The following is a 21,115-nucleotide window of genomic DNA, read 5'->3' on the forward strand; positions in this document are numbered from 1 at the left end:
ATTTTTGTAGAACATGCGGAAAATAATATATAATATATGCACTCGTAATTGCTCTCATTCTTATTTATTTCAGTCACCTTCAACTCGTTTAAATGAAATTTGCGTGTAAATAATAGTCATGTTAAATGTGTTTTATGGCATGCTACATTTGTTTGTTCATGAGTATGATCTGTTCCATTCACAGATTGTCATTGCAGCATCTTTACCTTACATATGGCGTCATTGGTCAAAGTCGACAGGTACTATTGGACACTAGCAATATGGCGACATTTTAGTCATTTGTAGATATATCCAGGTTGCTGGCTGTCAGCAACCAGGAAGAATACTCACCCTTGCAAATGAACCAACTTCAATTACAAACTAATCTTCAGTAATTAAGAACAATATAGCTCCTGTCACTGTCGTTTGAACAAGAGTACCAAAAATAGTCTATCTCAAGGAATTTCTACTCCTGCCTGAGTGATACTCTCCTCCAGACTGTTACTGGTGGCCACACCTTCACCATTAGACACTACCTCCATATTTTTTCAAGGCCGTATCACCACTGACACCTTATATGTAAACACATGAATATTGTTAAATTACGAAAATCGTAATTAAATGGTAGAATAACATGCAAAACTAAATTAATGGGGTTGAACGGAAGAAATTTCCAAATTAAATGTATCACAGTTGTTGCTAAAAGATTAAGCTGGTGAAAAGCGATTTTCAAACACGTATGACTGGGTGTCCAAAAATCTGCAATGCTGTACACAAAATATACGACTGATGTGGGAAACAAAAATACCTAAATAAAGCAAGAAAAACAAAGATCACTTCATCACTTATTTGAAGAGCTACGTTATTACAATGTTTAATACAATCAAGCCACTATTTATTTTAAATTAATTGTTGAAATTGAGGGAAGAACATTGATACCACTTCTTCTCATATTACTGTGCAGACAACGTTCTTGATTATTTTATACGAAAAGGTTCTATAAAAATCCAAAAATATTAAAAATGATAGTAAGATTTTTAACTATTTTCTTTTTGTTCTCGTGTGCATAATTAAATGCTGAAGACAAAAAATGGTGCTTAAAAGTATTGTGGCAATGAAACTCACTGCACTGTGTAATGAAAGCAAAATGTGAATAAGTATTTATACATAACTTAAAAGGCTGCTGATCTTTAAAAATCGTAAGAGAATTGCTTAAGGTATGAGCAATGTAAGAAACTGGTATTAAAATAGTTTAAAGAGAATTGTAACATATTCTAGACCTTATTATGAAAGTTGCCAGCTGTGATGAACATTCACAAATGTACAGTGAAATAATCATATTGCCTTATTAGTCAGGAGATCCCATCTGGGGTTGTCTAGTTGCCTGGTGCAAGTATTTTTTATTTGACATAACTTTGGTTACTTGGGTGTTGTCTGATAAAACACCACAATCTCCAAGTGGATACACTCTCCGACCTGACCGGGAATTGAATGCAGGACCCCATAAGCTAGAAGCAGTGATGATAACCACTAGATCACTGTCAGCAGTAAATATACAAAACTGCTGTCTCATAGACGTCTACGTTTAAGTTAAGAAAACTCATTCTGAAATATTAAAGGTAAAGAAATTTAAACAGAACTGTAAATGAATCCCCCACTGTACATTTAATAAATTCCTTGCTTCTTATTGTAAAAAAATAGACTTTCATTTATTAAGCATGATTTTAATTTTCTCAACAGCGATTCAGAAACCTCTTGGAACTAATTTAAGAACTCCAACATCACTGTGGTCTGGATATGGCTTCAGCCAGTCCAGTCCAACACCAGAAATGAAACCAAAACACAATGGACTTCTCCAGGTAAGCATTATACATCAAAAGATGTTAGAATACACCACTACATTAAGCATGACTAATAATTAGATTCCAAACTAGGATTCTGGTGATCTGGACCCATGGAAAACAAACAACTCTATGGTATCTCCAACACTAAATTCGACTTCAGACTTCAGCAGTACATTATTAACTGGTGAAAATGGACTGATGAGTGCAAGCAACTACCTAGATTCTGCACCCACATCTGCTGTGAATCAAATTGCAGGATTGAAGACAAAGGATATTGCTTCACTTCTAACATCCATTGGACTAGAAAAATACATTTGTAAGTTATGGTCATTCTCTAGTCCTTAGTAAACATTTGTAACTGATTTGATAGGTTAATATGTGGCATAGAATTACTTTTGCATGTAACAATAATTAATAATATTGAATCCTAGATGGACTTACCTAGCACTTAAAGCAAATTCAGAAGCCCTTGTCAGCCAGGAATACTTAGGCATCTGATCTTCAATACATTACTTCACCAAGGCATAACAGTCAAGCTGCAATTGTCTTCACAAGATAAGACATGGATCCATGCTATGTTAATATTCTGAAGAACATAATCATAATTTCACACCTTCTCTTAGAATTACCTGGAACAATCAAATGATCAGAATTGAGAGGAGATTGGCAAAGATAACTGCTATCCTCTGAACTTCTGTTAGGCATGGTGAATATAGTTTAAATATTCTGAAAATTAGAAAATGAAGAAATAAGTTTTAATCCAGAAATCTTATCTTCATTCCATAAGTGCTATTGTACTGTCTGTGCAGATGAATTTAAACATAACTTGAACTTAATAGTGAAAGCTTGAAATTAAGTCTGAAAACCAGCTACTGAATTAATTTATAACAAACATGTTGAAAATAAAAAGATGTAAATTAATAATGAAGTCATACGACCACTTAGTTTTCGTATTTAAGGCAGAGAATACGAGATAGATTGGGAAAGAAAGGGGAGTAAAAATACATTTGAAATCCTTCCAGAAAATTTGTTCACTGAAATTAGTTAATAGCATTTCTGAAAACAACAATGTTACTGTGTGTTCAGAGCTCTGTCAATGAGATATGGTCCTAAAACACACAAGCTCATGGAAAAACTTGGGTTTCCCAGGGAGCGGAAGTATGACAAGAAATATTGGATGAGAACCACCATTTGGATCAGGGATCAAACTAAAATGGAAGATGTAATCATGACCTGACCATAATGGATATGCAATGTAGGTTGCAAAGTACACACAGACCAACAGTAGATATATGGATCAAGGAAGTTCACCATTTGATACACAGAGAGAAAAAGATAACTAATGGAAAGTGCATAATTAGTATTAGGAAATCTGGAAGACCAACATTGTGTACAGGTGATCATAATAATGAATGGAAAGGTTGAGAGAGAATTATGTAGCAATTGATCTCAACTGACTGATAAAATATTTACACATTGTACACACTTGGCGAGTCATGATCTAGCATGACATAAAGGTTATGTTACCTGCTGTATTTTTTGTGTACCTCTGGATGATGGATAGTGTAGTTGATCGCAATTAAAATGCACAGACTTACTTATTTCTGGAGTCAATTGCAAAATAAAATACATACCAACTGGCTAGTATTGAGGAGTGAAACAAACTGTCATCTAAATCTAGATTCCAGGAGGACTACTACACTCAAAAATGAATTCAGAAATGCCATTGTCCAAACCCGTGCATTTGTGTGACGACACATAAAAGCTGGCTGAGTGACTTAGTTCATTTCAACAGTGCTTAATTTGACAGTGTCATGCACCAGCTCAGTTAAGAATTTCAAATAAGAGGTAAGATAACACTTTGCTTCCTTGTAGAGTCATGGACCAGTTGACTGGAAGATACACAAGACAGATTGTGCTGAACATGACAGTCACCTTCAGACAAATAATGTACATGCACACCAACCTGTTTTTGACCTTGTCAACAGCTTAACAGTTACTTTTTTGGTGGAAGGAGCATGTGCAGTAACAAGAGTGTACAAAGTAAGATGACATTTTTCTAAGTCGATGCTTGATCATTATTTCAATAAAGCCATTCGTGCTCCCACAATCTTGGCCATCAGTCATGATCTCCCTTCATTCCTATAGCCCCAACGTATCCATGCATTACATTTCTTATATATCAGACTGAAATATTAAATAATGTAAAGTCCAGGATGGAATAATGACAACTTGGAAAGAGCAGGTTGCTGCAAACCCCATAGGGCAAGTGTTGTCACAGATTGGCACAATGAAAAACAATGCTAGTAACACTTCAGCTTTTGAAAAGTACTTCAAAACTCGCGCACGTTGCTAATGACTCGCGCACGTTGCTAATGACTCGCGCACGTTGCTAATGACTCGCGCACGTTGCTAATGACTCGCGCACGTTGCTAATGACTCGCGCACGTTGCTAATGACTCGCGCACGTTGCTAATGACTCGCGCACGTTGCTAATGACTCGCGCACGTTGCTAATGACTCGCGCACGTTGCTAATGACTCGCGCACGTTGCTAATGACTCGCGCACGTTGCTAATGACTCGCGCACGTTGCTAATGACTCGCGCACGTTCATAACCAATGTCTCCAGACACAAATGGCTAACCTTTAAGTCAGGATGTTTCTAGTTTTATATTCTGGAAGAAAGACTTTGTCCAAAAACAAATAATTCTAGCATTTTTGCTACTTATCTCAGATAAAAAAATAGTAACTTTCGTTGTCTGCGGTGATTATTTTCAAAATTTTGTGAACTGCAAGAAATAGTCTGCTATAGCCAGTACCAAACAAAGCTTTTGGAACAAATTACCATTTAACTACATCAAAGTTAATGACGTATGTCAATTATGTCAGATGCAGATTTTTATTTCTTTTGAATTAAATCGTTGATTTTAGCTGTTGGTTATGGGAAGAACACCAGTATTTGGTTTAGTCCATTCTTACTTAACATAGTTCTGGTCCATCTAATGTCCAGAATAAATTTAGACATCTAAACTTTCTCTACTTCTGTTAACTGGAAGCTATGTCTTAGCACCTCTTACTAAATTTTGCTTCCCTGTATCAGTATGACGTACCGTGAATGGAATAGGGGTTTAAAGAAAAACAGTTGCATACATTACTAAGAGTTCACAGAGCAGCGCCGTAACTTGCGTTACAAAGCACACATTATAGCTGCTAGTACTCCTAAGGTTTCAGGTTATCATGTTTCCAATTACTTTCTAGAATAAATGTATACAAACTGCCTTCAGCCTAAAAAGAATTTTTACATTTTCAGGTATTTTCACTAACCAAGAAATAGACGTTGACATCTTTCGTTCTCTCACTGAAAGTGATCTCAGAGAAATTGGTGTAACTGCCTTAGGAGCTCGTCGGAAGTTGTTACTTGCAATTTCAGGTACAAATAAAACTAATTTCATGAAATATTTGACTTGAGAAGTAAAAAGTTTTCTCTTCATTGTGTGAACTAAGACTGGGTGGCTAAAGTTAAATTATTATTTACTGTTGTAACATATGACCCTTCAGCTGGAAAATCCTAATGACTGGTCAATAATTTAGTAAAAAAACTTAGAGGTTAGGCAATGAATGAGAGGCTAAACACCTTGGAAGACAAGATACTGCTAATATATATATATAGACATATAGTAGTCATTTACAACAAGAGTTGTATGTGGAGTTGGAGAAATTTTTGGTGTAAGAAAGTCTTCCTACAAATTACTCAGTTTTGCACCACAGTCATGACTTAATTCTTTTTGTTTTATTGGAAACCTCGTTCTCGAAACTCATTCTTCAAAGGAATGACTACATAAGGCAACATGGGTAATGAGGGTAACCAGAAACCTACATTCGCAGTGCACTTCATTGACTTGGGTACACTGTTAGGTCTATAAACATGCATGGAAGTGTTACGGCAAAGTTAGACCATGCTCACATTATTGCATTATTGCAATAAGGGTTCCTAGCATGGGAAGTTGCCCATGTAATTACCATATACAAAGGCAACCAAAATATCCAATGACAATTGATACTTAAAGGTTACAGGCCATAAATACACATAGGAGAGTACAACAGGAGTATGCGTTGCCTTTCTGCAAGCAGCTGGAAAAGTTGTGTCCAGCTAAATACTACACAATCATCCCTAATTGAATAATGTGGCTTCCAGTATGAACAGTTGTATTAACTCACCAGCACCTACACTCAGAGGTAGTGGACAAGGGGTCAATTGGAATTGAACATGGATCAAATGCATCAGGTTCTCTTCATTGAAAAATACAGGATGGGGCAAATAAGTGGCCTGCAGAACAGTGTCCTAAAGTACAATGAAAAACAGCAGAGGAAAGGAAATACAGTACTAACCTGCCTGAAGCAGATATTTAAAGTGAACACCATTCACACCTTTGTAGTTTTGGGCCCAGGTCAGCAGGTTGCTGGAGGCAGATCAAAGCTAGACTGCTGGAATTGCTGCAGTCTCATCCAAAATGTTCAGCTGCAGTTTGTCGAGACTGAGGGTTATTGCAAAGACTTGAGGGATCCCCACACAATGTAATTGTACACCGCCAGATCTGGTGACCTGGGGGCCAGCTCTCACCTCTGCTAACTACTGTCAGGCTTGAAAATTGTGTAAAAGTGCTCCAAGGTTCTGCCAGTTGTATGAGCAGTTGCTCCATCCTGTTGGAAGTAACAGTAGGTCTTTTAATGTTGCCACAAATGATTTCAAAATGTTGGCAATTTAACATGCCAAAGTCAGATTCTGATCATAAAAGAAGGTGGGGGCCAATAACATGGTGTGCAGTCATTGCACACCAAACCCCAACCTTCTGACCATGCAATTGTGTTTTGTGGAAGTTGGGCAGTTTCTCTGCCACCCAGAACCTGTGATTTGATATAACCACTCAGGTGAAATTAGGCTTAATCAGACATCACAAACAGATCCATGTCCATATACATTCATTGTTACCTCGGTGAACAACCGTTCACGACACTAGAGGTGCTGAGGAGACATCTGCTGTATTTAATGCATGAATGACACAGACTTGCTAGGGATAAATGTGCAGGTCCAGGTGGAGTATTTGTCCACATGATCAATGTAACATGCTGGACTGTTTCAAAAAGCATTGTGCTGATTTGGTAGAACTCTGAAGCATTATCTGGTGAACTGCACCCACATTTTTTGGTGTGTGGCCTGTTTCAGAATGTTTTTTTACTTGTTCAAAACAGATCTCGGGTGCCATTTTCAGACTAAGTGCTGCATGGCACTCTTTGCTGGCACTTTGATGCTATTAAACTTCTCAGCAAACTACTGACCGCACTGTTTCCATGATTTGTTGTCACACAGGTTTCTACAGCAAACCCCACTGTGAGTACCATCCATTGTCGCTTCAGTCTCTCTCTCTCTCTCTCTCTCTCTCTCTCTCTCTCTCTCTCTCTCTCTCTCTCTCTCTCTCTCTCATAAATGTCTTGCCCACTGGGCATTGGCTCACTCCACATCACTAGGTGACACACTACAGTAATTTACATTAGGCAGCTCTGTCCAATCCACAGGATAGCTCTGGGAAAAATTGAAGTATTAGTAGAGGATCCAGAGAAAAGCTACACATTCAAATACTTCAGCACTGTTAGACTATACAAATATGATCTTCCCTATTTCTCTCTGCCACTTCTTAATGATGAATTTTTGCTTGGCTGAGAAGATACAATGAAATATTATTGGATGTCACTAGAGTTGCACGTTTACTTTTAGAGGACCTTCTGTAATGAAAAAGTCCCGTTATTGCAACAGTACTAAAATAAGTGTTTGTAAACAAAACTAAATGTTATGTCTACTAATGTAATTTTTTAAAGTTTCTGTCTTATCTATTTACAATAGTTTCTTCCTCCTACATTCACAGTGTGATTTTCTGCAAACTTCACTATGCAAGTGCAGAACATATAAAACAACAGTTGGGTAACAATTAAATTCAATCCAGATGCCCCAGGAAACAGTTTACTAAAGGGACATGATTGCCTTACAAAACTTAGGTCCAAAGAATAAAAGTACACCCAAAGACAGGAATTTTATCAAGATGCAATAAAGTTAACTGGCTGCGAAAATCACATTTCGATAAACCCTGAGTTCCTTTCACAACTAAAGTCTAGTTAATAAATGTTTACCTCATTTTTACTTCATTATAGAAGAATGAATAAAACCTTAATTAAGGAATTTTATTGGCAGAGCTCAACAAACGCCAGAGCCCATTCTCTGGGAGTGCGGCCCCAGGAGCTGAACGTAAACTTGGTTCAACAATAAATAACAGTCCAATAGGAGATAAATGGTAAGAAGATATAGCTACTACTATTAAAAAAGGTGTAATAGCAAGTGTGTTGATGGTTGGAAGTGGAGATAACCAAAGAAGACTGACATGGTTATGCTTTGTGTGTTATATGGAATTCCATTATTTGTTTATTGATGATCTCAGTTGCCAATAAGAGCTTAGTGTTCTTGTTTCGCAAGTCAAAATGTTTATGCATGACAGTGTGCAGCACTTTTCTTTTATTCGTTGCTAGTCTCTTTTTTACCATTATCTGAGTTTGTTAGTCAGCTCCAACAATTTAGGATTTTCTTCTATTGCAGTATTTTAATGAGATTGAAGTAATGGAACTATTGTATATTTGTCATGCATATTTTATGGTGGGAAGGGATAAGCACTACTACTCCTGCTCTCTGGATTTTAGTTAAGTAGGAGGTAGTTGTGAATGTTGAATAAAGAAAATAATTATTGTATATCAATTTGTTAGCTTCATGTAAGCACAAAAGAACTAACAGTAATGTAGTATGGAATTGCAAAGTGTTTCTGTATATTTAATTACATTGAATGCTTCCACTGTTACAACGAATGCATGAAACTGGTTTTCTTACTAACATATACTGAAATTTATTTTATATAACTGATTTTTTAGAGTTTGATTTCTTATTTTTATGAAATTGAATAAAATCTAAGTACATTTTGTGCTTACTGTTGCTGAAAATGACAATGAGTTGTCTTAAAAAAGGACAGTCAAAATTTTGTAATGAATGACTGTTGAAACTGCAAATTGATGGAAACTTGCCTTGAAATTTCTGTTAGTAAGAAACATTAAATGTATATTTTTTTTCTGCATTGGAAATTGAGCTTAAAATTGCCCAAAGATAATAACATGGGCAAGGGAACAATATGGTTGCAAGAAAGACATGTAGATAATAATCTGAAATTAAAAAGTTTTGTACAGTAAGTACTGACTCAAAAGTTCCCATTTTCTTGTAGTTAAGTGAAGAAAATAATACTAAATTATAAATTGTTGTAATAGTCCTACAAATTTTACTAAGATACTTTTTAAATTCCACAAAATATTTTTTAAATGTGCCTACAATAACTAATTACCAAAGAAATTCCTGGGGCCCAACTTGCCTATTTAATCCACTTAACTTTGAAAATGAAGAATTTTCATATTGTGCAATCCTTGACTTTCTAAATTTATGTATAAAAATATCCTTTGGCCTCCAGTAAAATATAACTTTTTAAATTTGTTTTAACTTTCAGTAGTACTGTTGAACCATCAATGTGATATTAGGACCATGACCAATATATTAAACTAAATTTTTCATTACAGAAAATATTTTTAAAGAAATTGAGGTCTTCACATTTTGCTTAAATGGGCAAATTGAGCTCAAAATGTAGGTGTATTTTTGAGGCTGAAGTGGAACAACATTCTGAATACTGTGTAAAACTAAAATGCTAATATTTTAACAGCAGTATAATGTCTGTGATACTGTTCTTGTTATGTAAATGTGTTCATCAGAAATATTATTTTATATATTTAATCTTGGGCTTGTTTTAAAATAATGAATGGGAGTTAACAGGAGTTCCTTAGTTAATTGTGACTATAATATGGATCCATACACAAGTTAGTACACATCTGAAATAATTTAATTAAAAGCAAATTCAATTTAAGAATTGTGCTGCAATGTATTACAAGTCACACATGTTACTAAAAACTGTGCAAAAGTAACTGAAAACACCAATACTGCAGCTGTGAACAGAAAAATTCAAAATGTTGTTAAAGTTTCCAAGCTAAATCATTATTCAGTGTATTATTTAATCAGTTTGTGGAGCACTGGCTACTTTATTAAGCAAAGCAGAACTGGCATATCTGAAAGTCTCTAAATAGCATTAGTTTTGTGGCATACTACATAAAGGAAACTATCATCAGCTCATAAACATTTCTGGATCTTTCAACCGAATCATACACACATTATAAAATTTTAGTGTAAGTATAATCATTTATTTCACTCTACAACTGTCATCTACGGCTTCCATGTAATTTCAGGTTTTTACAAGAAGCCCATTCCTCTAAATATTATGTTATCATGGTTTAGATAAGGTTTAGATAAATTTAATCAAAGTTATCATTAAACCAGACTGGATACATTGCATATAGAATAAGACAGTAGTGATATAAAAAAAAACAGATAACCTGTAGCCAGTGCTGCTTATCAGTGACTCTGAAACAGTTTGTCAAATCGCAAATTGATTTAGAAATCAGTTTAGGATTAGCACAAATAAATCTGTTAATCTGTAAATGCTGCAAAGATGTCGACTGTAAAAGCACATGAATTGAAGTAGAAAATGTTTTGTAAATTTATAAATGTATAAATTTTTGTTTCTGTTGCTATTATTATTATTATTATTATTATTATTATTATTATTATTATTATTATTATTATTTATTTAGAGAATTGTAAGCCCTAGCTGAAGCTCTGTTTTTATGTGTTCATTTTTATAAAAAAATATCTCCATGTAGGTTATGAAAGACAATACAGGGGAAACTAGCATTTTATGTGAACAGATTATTTTTATGTCATTGCCTGTGCCAAAAATATTAATTACAACCAAAGCTGTCCCTTCTAGCATACCTGCTACAGGAATCCTTCAAAAGCAGTACTTTTTTTTTTTTTTTTTTTTTTTTTTTTAGGAAAAATGGCGGTATATAATGAAATTAAGGATTCCTCCCCAGCCACCCATACTGCACAGTATTTTAGTGTCTACATAGTAAATAAACAATTAAAAAGCAGTTTAGACAAATAAAAGTTACATGTTCAGAATACTACAAATAACTTATACAAATGACTAAATTCTAATACACTAAGAGTTCTAAAGTTTCCCAGGTTAAAGAGATTAAATACTGATGATACAGAATGCCACTCTGGTTGGTGAAGGTTAGTGATTACTGACATAGGTACAGACAAATTGACATTGTCATATAGTGTGCTCAAAACACAAAAGTCCAACTTCACTTTTATAGTTAGTGTGAAATGCAGTTTAACTACACACAAAAAAATACTGTGATCACTTCTTTCTCTGTTGTTCCTATTATTCTACTACTACTACTATCATCATCATTACTACTCTTATTACTATTATTTACAACTAGCCTACATCTTGTAATAGAAACATTCTTCCATTAAATGTCCAACATGATCATTGGAATTGCTGTTTCTTGGGTATGTCCAGTCTGTTTGCATGTATTACCATTCACAAATACATTGTGGTGATGCTGCCTTAGTATCCCCTTCACAGCACTTTCTCTTTATATGGTCCCTTGTTTTATTGCCATTCATTATTTGCAACTCCTCATGTTTCTAGACCAAATTTTGGTCTATTCAGGGACACTAGCTTTGGACATTTTGGGGTTTGTATGATTTTGCATAAACAATAACACAGTAGATCATCCCTCACATAGTAGATAAATGTTATTTTCAAACAAAATTCAATTACAATGTGTGCTTCAAAGTGCAACAACAGTAGTAAATAAAATTTAAATTTTTAACGTTATTTGTCAGTGGAAATGTGTGTTCAGTAATCTTTATGAAATTATCCAATAGTTATGTGAAAAAATAAATTTGGCCCATGCTTTGGTTCTACATTAATACAAAACAACACAACACTACATTCATTCACTTTGCATCATTTGACACCTAAATCAACAAAGGTTTTGTATATATTTCACACAAGCTTCAGGCAAATTTGTCATTGAAACATGAAAATAAAATTACTTCCACAAAATTCACAACTAACAAATTTTTGTCTATTACTTATACACATGAGTTTTTACTTGCTAATGAATGTAAATCATTCTACCTATATTTTAGATTTTAATATTTGATAAACAAATGTTGTATGAACCTTACTCAAATATCAAGCTGTGCCAAAATTGAAGGTTTTTAAAATATTTTGCAGAAAAGTATTTGAAAATGTTCTTGCCTACTCAGGCTTATCACCATAACTTCAAAACTGCCACAACAGTGTAGTTTATTTATAATTAAAGGTAGCCTGGGAAAATCATTTTGAACATAGTTCTCAGTTTAGTGCTTCAGTATATAATTAGTTCAGTAAATAAACTAATGAAAATGGCCCAGTTTGGTGAGGTGCAAATCACTGCTTCCACAAAGCAGTCCCTTTGGGTAGTCACTCCTATAAGATGCTTAATAGCTAGTTTTATATCAACCCTAATGGTTGATAAATTGTTTGATATGTTCATCAAAGTACATAATGGCTACAAAGTAAATAATCAAGTAGCAACTTCATTAAAATCATACTTTGTACTAACAGGTTAGAGATGAAATGCATTAAATTTAAAAAAAAAGGATCTCTTAGTTAGGTTAGTGTCCCACTGGGCCTGTACCTCTTTAAATACCACTTAGTGTTTATAATCATATACAACACATTAGTGAGAATGTATGCAAAGAATATTACTTTATTCACAAAAATTTTAATATCCCTTTCATCCTCTGTCCAGTTTCGCATACTGTTAATGCAGTTATTCTCTTAAGAGATTTTGACTGCATTGTGCTGAAAATTATCCACCAAATTGTCCTTTAGTGTAAATACTGGAAAATTTAGACATGCTGTCCAGCTTCTTCATAATAAATTATTAATTGCCAAAGCTTGAAGTTGAAGCTATTTTTTCTTTAGACTAACAAACATCTTTCCTTGAGATATGTAATGATCTCTAATGACAAATTTAAGTATAGGGACCTGTTGAATTTTTGTCCTCTAATGTTTCTGTGTTTCCTAAGTCAATGTTAGGTTAAATTTTTTCTGTAGTCATGTAGTATATACTGTTGGTGCAAGTGGGTGTAATGTTTGCATTTCTAGATAAGCAGGAAAAGTTTGTACAGTGGTCTAATAAACACTAAGTTTGCCCATTCTGATTTAGGCTTTCCGTGGTTTCTCATCCTACACTGGACTGCTGGGAGCTCAGTGATATAGACTATTCCTGCTTCCTAAAAAGTGCAAGTTAGGAATTTAAACATTCCTGACATCTCAAATGATAAAAAGTGACGATAAGACATTGTTGCTCATTAGTAGGTGTTATGGTCAGTAATGTACTCTTAATCTCCCAATTTGTATTGGCATAGTAAGTCAGTTACAGCCCTAAAGGTATCATTTTATCAACCTTTCCTAAATATGTAACCTGAAGCCTAATGTATTCTTTAAATGTTCATCAGTATGGTCTTCTAATACTCTTAGGACAACTAATTAATTTCCATTAAAGATTTCAAATAAGGCAACATTTTGCTGAAAAATCTTTCCTTTAGGTGGTTAAACTTGAGTGATGGGCTATTTATATCTTGGTGTAATAGTCAGAGGCAATAAAATGCAATGTGGAAATGAAAATAGTTTTTTGTGGCTCTTGCTGTCAGTAAAGCAATTTAATTTAATAATTGGAGAAAGTATAAATCAGCTTAAGGACTAAATACCCTGCTATTGTCTTTGATACATGAAAAATTCAATCAGTTCTTCACTTATCCAGGACACAATGAACAAATGTGGTTAAAAGTACAGTTCTCAACTTTGGCTGAACGAGATACTTTCAGTTGCAAAATATTCTGACTGGTGAGATCACAATCGTAGGTATCCAGTTCACCAGGGCTTCCAAGAGTGCTAGAACTTGACACTATATAAAATGTCTCTTTAACCATTTTATAGCTGTAATAAAAGTTTTACTAAATTTTGTGACAATACATAAAGAATTCATTGTTTGCTGATGCCTAGTTCATGATATAATCTTTCATACTGCTAACTTTTGTAGTATTAATTGCAGATTCACTAGAATTACAGTTTCCTCCCTTTATATTTGTTCTGTAATTGAAGCATGAATGAAAAAAAGTTTTTCCTTGTACTTAAATTTAACTTAAAATAACAAATAATAGCACTTCATATGTATACAGGAGTGACGCAGCAATCTCTTAAATACATGAATTAAAGTAGTGCATTTTTAGTTCTGCCTTCGGAGATCTCCCTTTAAAACATCCTACAGATAAAGATGTGATAAAAGTCCAGATATATTAGCTGTAATTTTTGTGGATACATTGCTTCACTCGTAAAAACACAGATGATGTGTGCAACACAGTTCGAATATATTAGATGATACCAACTCTGAAATTGTCACACCAAGTACCAACTGCTTCAATGTAAAGTGTAACCTCCAAATATTGCAGAGAGAATGATCATAAGATAAGTATTGTCCAACGTTTCTCAACAAGGACACCATCTAAAGACACTATCCCTATCATTAAGAATACCATGTTGTTAGAGTTCACAATGGTCCTCCAATTTGTGAGAGATTGTAAAGTAAATAAGACATAAAAATCAGAGGAATTTATCTGAATCTCAATTATTGTAGGTAATAGTGGTAAATGGAAAACAGTGTACACAATGCAAGTTGTTCAATGGGTAGAGACTCTATTACATGCTATTACTAGAATAGGTGTAAAACAGAGCTTCAGTTAAGAGCCTTAGAAATAAAAATGGACTGTTTATTTCAAGACTGTAAACATATTAATGTAGAGATGAACTGAAGATTTTGACAAGTGGCCTGCCTTATTTTTTTATGTAAAATTGGAAGGTTTTTAATTTAATGAGATTATATCAGCACAATGGTAAAACATGCTGTAGACATTGTGAAATATAGATAGATGTACCTTACTGTGGCCACAGATGTAAGTTAATTTACATAAGTAACATGACCCATCATGTTAACAGTTCTTTAATTTATTAAAATTTTAGTTCGACATTCTGTGACTGGAGTGTTGCAATTTGCACACACTGTCATGACATTAATTTGACCAAGTGCTTCTGTACATGATGACTGTTCCTATTGTTGACTAGTATGCTGTACTTAATATAAGAGAAACTACAAAACACAGATTTCTCACTGAATAAAATAATTATTGTATATCAGTGTTGTGTATTATTTGTTCCCTTATTCCTTCAAAACTCAACAACTTAAATCATTTATGGTTTGCTTCTACACCAGACAACACCCAAGTAATCTGCAGAATATCCACAACCACCTAGTCGTATACTACTTTTATTATATTTACAACCATTTCCCAATATGAGTAGTCCATCACATCATCAAAAATTCTGCTCATTAGAAAATGTGCTAAACTCCCTCATAAGAAGGCTGCCCATTACTGCAGTTTCAAATCTGGTAAAAGAAAGTGTAATGCAATAACATTTAAAACTCATTGCAAAAAATATTAAAGATATTGCATGATAATTTTTCATCATTTACTTTATAAAATCTCTTACATATAATTATTTTTTCTGATAAACTGTGTGATACATTCCCTTTTTATGTTTACTACAGTTTGTTTTTGAATATATTGACAGTGTAAACTGTTAATATACCTCATTTTTCCATGTTTCCCATAATTTCTTTAATTCTCACTTTTTGCTAATTAAATTATATTATCCCAGGCATTTTAGCACTGTAATTCAAATCTCAACTTATTCCACATCATTATTCCACCTGCTGATGTGCATCACTGGAATATGTACATTAGTCAAATGGCTTTAAGAAATTTGGGAAAGTGCTCAGAGAAGATATACATGAACTTTGATCTAGTAAAAAGTTAAGGAGTAAGGCAGCTCATTGCTCCATATTATAACACAAGATGATGCAGCATTACTGCAGATGCTACAAAGAAGGTAAATATTCAAATACTGGCGAATAAAATGGAAAAAAAACATCAAATAGGATAGACACCTACTTGTCTCATAGAGGAGGTGTAAGTGGTACAGAAGCATATGCACCTGTTGTAATCTCCAGGCATTAAGGCAAGGCAGCCTATATTTGATGGAGGACTTAGTCTGGTAGCTGATAATATCTAGCAGTTGTCTTTCAATGTGCCTATCTGCTACTGAATGAATTGTGTGTGCTGAGCAGCAACCAAAATCATTAAAAGCCTTGCAGTAAGTACCATCATAGGACACTGAACTATTCTGAAGAATCTGCACTTAATTTAAATAAGGATATTCAGATGAAAATTGGCCTCCATCCTCTGAAATAAGACCACTCTGTTAACAGCAGTGCAACGTCATTTCCTGTACCCTCAGTGTGTAATATAGTATTGTTTACATTTCCTTGCAAAGAAGTAACTTCATAAAGTAAAACTGTGCTACAATGTTTGTGTCATGACACTAGATGCTACATGTGAAAACGTACATATACATTCTCTTGATACATATGTGATGTCAGCTGACATTGTGTACTACTACTACTTCCCACATGATTGCCCAAAACATTTAGTCAACATTCCCCTATAATGACTGAAATGTTGAGCTAAAAAAAGCAAGGCAATTTGAGCTTTTTGTAAGGGTTTCCAGAAAAATGTGAAAAATGTTAAGACAGATTTTATTACCCACTTCCTACATTTTTTTTACAACGCTGCTACTGTCACCTAAGTAATCCTTCACTCTTTATATGTTATCACTTACAATTTTCAAATGCTGTTTTTTAGCACACTCTTCAGCCAATTTCTTGCAGTTTTAATTGTTGGCATAAAATGTAATTTAGAGTTTGTTCATAAATGTAAATTCAGTACAGCTCTTGTACCATGATCATGGATAAAACTGTTGTTGCTGTAATTATAAAGTTATGTTTATAATGGATTGGCAAAAGTACTCTAATTTTTAGTCACAATCTCAAATGTTACTAATAAAGTACAGAAGGGCACCATTTATTATTCTTATGGCTGTTTTTTGTAACTAAACTTATTACTTCATCTGTCCCCCAAAAAAATTCCATACCTGGGAATTCAGTGTATGTATCAAAAAGACAATGGCTATTGCATACTGATGATAGTACTCGAAGAGCATAACATGATGGTAAAACAGTTTGATACAGTCTGTGTTCACACCACCTTGACAGTCAGTGTTCATTTCAGGAAATTTGTGTATTAGGCAATTTATAAAGTCAGCATCTAAATTTAAAGTCATTTTTTCCCTTGTCAAACTGATCAATTTCTATCTTATATGCTCTTAAGGATTTATTTGCTTTCTATCAAAGTACCCATCATTGATTTTTTTTTTGTGATTATAATTTTGTTCTGATCAGTGAAGAATTTTTCTGTCATGATTAGTGGGAAAGTTTACTAAAGTTCTGGAAGAATGTGCATAATTTAGAAGTTAAGGTAACTACTTGCCAAATAGAAGAACTGTTCTCACTACTTGTTCCCCCCCCCCCCCCCCCCCCCCTCTAATTTTTGTTACACGATTACAGCACGTGTACCGTACATTTGTGAATCCTTGGTCTGCTCCTCCCCCTACCCCACACTTGCTGATACCAACTTCCCTACATGCTTAGTAGGGTAAACATCTAACCAGCATTTTGTTTGTATTGATACTTCTAGCACACTAAGTGGCACCCAAAATCTTTCTTAAAACTACACCAGCTGTGATTATAGTAATGAGGTTCTAATAACTATCAGTTCTTCTTTTGTTCTTGGAGATAAATGCTTCTTCTTCAAATTTCTTGCAAAGTCAGTCATCTCAAGAGTTTAATTCCTCTGAGTGGGCTGTCTCCACTTGGCCTCGACACATTCAAGATATCCAGTACAAAATCAACTTTCTTGCTATCCTCCAAATGTTTAGGTAACATTTTCCTAAATTATTTTTAAAAGATGCTTGAAATCTCTCTAAAGTTTAAATTTTGAGAAATGTTAGGTTATAGTTCTAACCAGAATTGAAAAAGCTTAGCATTTCCACTGGAATACCTGATGCTATTATGTTTACTTTTATCATTCTTGGTTTATGCCATTTCATTCTAAGATCCTTCCTCAGTTCTTCTTCAAAATTGTCTACCTTTTGACATAATTCAGTTGCCTCGTTATTTGAATTGTTGACTCAGTAATGTTTCTCTAATTTCTTGGCTTTGTTGACTGACTGTGTCCTTATTTCACCATAAAACTGATCTAATTATTTCAACAGTCTTCCCCAGATTCAGCACCCAGTTGTTACACATCAGCATTTTATCAGTCTCTAAACTCTCACAAAAAATCTTGAAATTATTCATCCATTTTCCAAGTTACTACTGGCATACAGCTGTGGCAGCTGATCAGAAGAGGTAAGGGAGGCCGAGCCGCCTCACTTTTGTGCAGCAGCAATTGTTCTTCCAATAAATTTTTAGGCACTTCTGTCAGTGAGTGCTAAATATGTTACCTAGTGTTATTTCTTCTAAGTCTCCAGCACTAGAGAGAGAGAGAGAGAGAGAGAGAGAGAGAGAGAGAGAGAGAGAGAGAGAGAGTCAAAGTGCAAAAGCTTATAAAGCAGACAGATGTGTGAAGCATACAGTGCAAGGTGGCCAGACACTTCAGAAACTGCCCGTTACAATAGTAATGTTTGTCACTACTAGAAACAGTACAGGGTGGTACCGGTGCGCTTACTAGAAACAGTACAGGGTGGTACCGGTTCGTTCTCTCTCTCTCTCTCTCTCTCTCTCTCTCTCTCTCTCTCTCTCTCTCTCACACACACACACACACACACACACACACACACACACACACACACACACACACCGCATGGGAGGCCCGTCCCTGTTGTGCTGTATGTCAGTCTTCATTTCAGTTGTCCCATGGCAGTGAATCTGGGTGAAACCCAGTACTGGCATGATGTATCCCTTTAGATTGAGGGCATCATTACTTACTTGCAGGAAAAATATCATCTACATAGGAACTATACAAAGAAATGTTCAGTATGTCAGAGCTACTTAATCAACATCACAAACTGATGAAAATCAGACACAACAAGGAAGTGAAAGCTAACAAAGAGATCATGAGAATTCTGACATCATTCGAATTTTATGTAAGTCAAGACACAAAAAGTTCCACAATTCCCAGAAATTTTAGAGCCATTTTTCAACTTGCGCTAAATAGAAATGACCTGAAAGCAACCTGAAAGCAAACTGAAAGAAAGTGAGCCATTTCCAGGGATTTTTAAAACATATACAGAAGGGGATGAATGCATAAATGAGATCTGTGAATATATACATCCAAGTTTCAATAGAACCTAATTTTATGCCTGTATTGTTACAATTCCTCTATTGAGAGATTGTTCAACTGCAACAGTCATATTAGAAAATATATTCTTGGCTTTCAGGTTAGCTTAGCTAGCCCCACTTCTGCTTTATCTACTGTGCTTAACAGCATATTTCAGAATGATTATATGGAGAATGAACTGGTAGCTCAAACCTATGATGGTGCTTAGATTCTGATAGAATTAAATGGCCTGCAAGCTAAGGTTCACAAAATTGTCCCTTCACAAAATGTTTTTACTCATCGTTCTGCACATTGTTTAAAACTGGTTTTGTAATAGAACTGCTGTTGTATTTTTTTTCCATGCTTCGTAGTATTCTTGGTTTCTTCCACGAGTGTTTCAAACACACAGTAATATTATTTGTACACACATTTGTCAGAATATCTGCTATTTATGAAAACTGTCTGGGGGTAACTGACATTTTAAATGAAACACACAGTCCAGACCATAGTGCAATGACTGAGGATTATGGCTTAAAGACGTCTCTCTTAGACTCTGACTTTGTATCTCTTCTGTTTTTTGAAGCATATGGTCTTACTGTTAAAGACTGAACTCCTTTCAACATTCTTCAGAAAAAACCAGTGATGAACTGTTTTGCAGCAATGCTGTCCCAGAATGCATGGCTTACACGAAAATCCTAAGAAATGAAGATGAAATTACTTTAAATTCCCATGAAATACAGAAACTGAATCTTCCCTGAAGAGTTGAAATGATGGATCAATACATCAGAAACTAACTTACACAGAAGTGGCAAGTCATGGGATACCTCATAATATAGTGTTGGATTTCATTTTGCTCGGCATATTGCAACAACCCAATGTTGCATGGACTCGAGAAGTCATTTAAAGTCCCCTGTAGAAATACTGAACGATGCTGCTTCTGTAGCTGTCCATAATAGTGGAAGTGCTGCCAGTGCAGGATTTTGTGCATGAACTGACCTCTTATGTCCCATGAGTGTTAGGTGGATCCATGTTGGGCAATCTTGGCAGCCAAACATTTGCTTAAATTGTCCAGAATGTTTTTCAAACCAATTGTGCAAAATTTTGGCCAGGTGACATGGTGCATTGCCACCCATAAAAATTCCACCATTATTTCATAACACAATCCATGAATGGCTGATAACTGTGGCAAATGTATAACTAGCAAAGGCACTCATGTTGATCATCTGTTGTCATAGTCCATTAACAGCAAATTTTGCCACTCTACCCTAATGGATATGTTCATCGTAAATCCCACATTGATTTCTGTGGTTATTTTATGCAGGGTTGTGTTTCTGTTAGTACTGAGTAACCTATGCAAATGCTGCTGCTGTTGGTCATTAAGTAAAGGCCATTGGCCACTGCTTCGCCCGTGGTGAAAGATAATGCCTGAACTTTGGTATTTTTGGCACTCTCTTGACACCGTGGATCTTGAAATATTGAATTCCATAATAATTTCTGCAATGGGTCTCCCATGTATCTAACTCCAGCCACCATTCTGCATTCCAAATATTTTAATTCCTGTGAGTACTTTCTAATTCATGCTGTTTTCAATTTGTTCTGTGAGACATTGTACCTGGTTTGGGAACTACTGTAAATTACTCTTCAAAATACAGTTTAAATAAAGTTGAGAAGTTACATAATTTTAGATTTATATTTGTTCCTTTAAACATTTCATCAAAACTTTGGTTTATTTGTTCCCTTGAAAAATCTCACATTTGGGCTTTTGATAAGACTTTCATGCCTGGAATTAGGAATTTTTTCCATGTCTTATTGTACTGTTGGTTGGCAGAAATTATCTAATGGACAAAAAACTATTCCCTGTCACCAATGTTCTCAATCGAATGATTGTATAAAAACACGTTATGTGACAAAGTATCTTACC

At 34.8% G+C, this 21,115-nt stretch overlaps 1 protein-coding gene across 2 annotated transcripts in view; it reads left to right on the forward strand.

Moving 5' to 3' along the window:
* LOC126336634 (protein bicaudal C homolog 1) overlaps positions 1-13,091 on the forward strand; it is a 282,230-nt gene extending 269,139 nt beyond the window's left edge. For both annotated transcript variants that reach the window (XM_050000527.1, XM_050000528.1), the window contains 4 exons: positions 1,720-1,838; positions 1,914-2,139; positions 5,134-5,253; positions 8,068-13,091. In XM_050000527.1, coding sequence (XP_049856484.1) covers positions 1,720-1,838; positions 1,914-2,139; positions 5,134-5,253; positions 8,068-8,171 — 569 coding nt within the window. In that variant the 3' untranslated portion in view covers positions 8,172-13,091. The remainder of the gene's footprint in view (positions 1-1,719; positions 1,839-1,913; positions 2,140-5,133; positions 5,254-8,067) is intronic.
* Positions 13,092-21,115: the final 8,024 nt, after the last annotated feature.

The sequence above is a fragment of the Schistocerca gregaria genome, chromosome 2 (assembly GCF_023897955.1).
Source record: "Schistocerca gregaria isolate iqSchGreg1 chromosome 2, iqSchGreg1.2, whole genome shotgun sequence".
In the NCBI taxonomy this organism is placed as follows: Eukaryota; Metazoa; Arthropoda; class Insecta; order Orthoptera; family Acrididae; genus Schistocerca; species Schistocerca gregaria.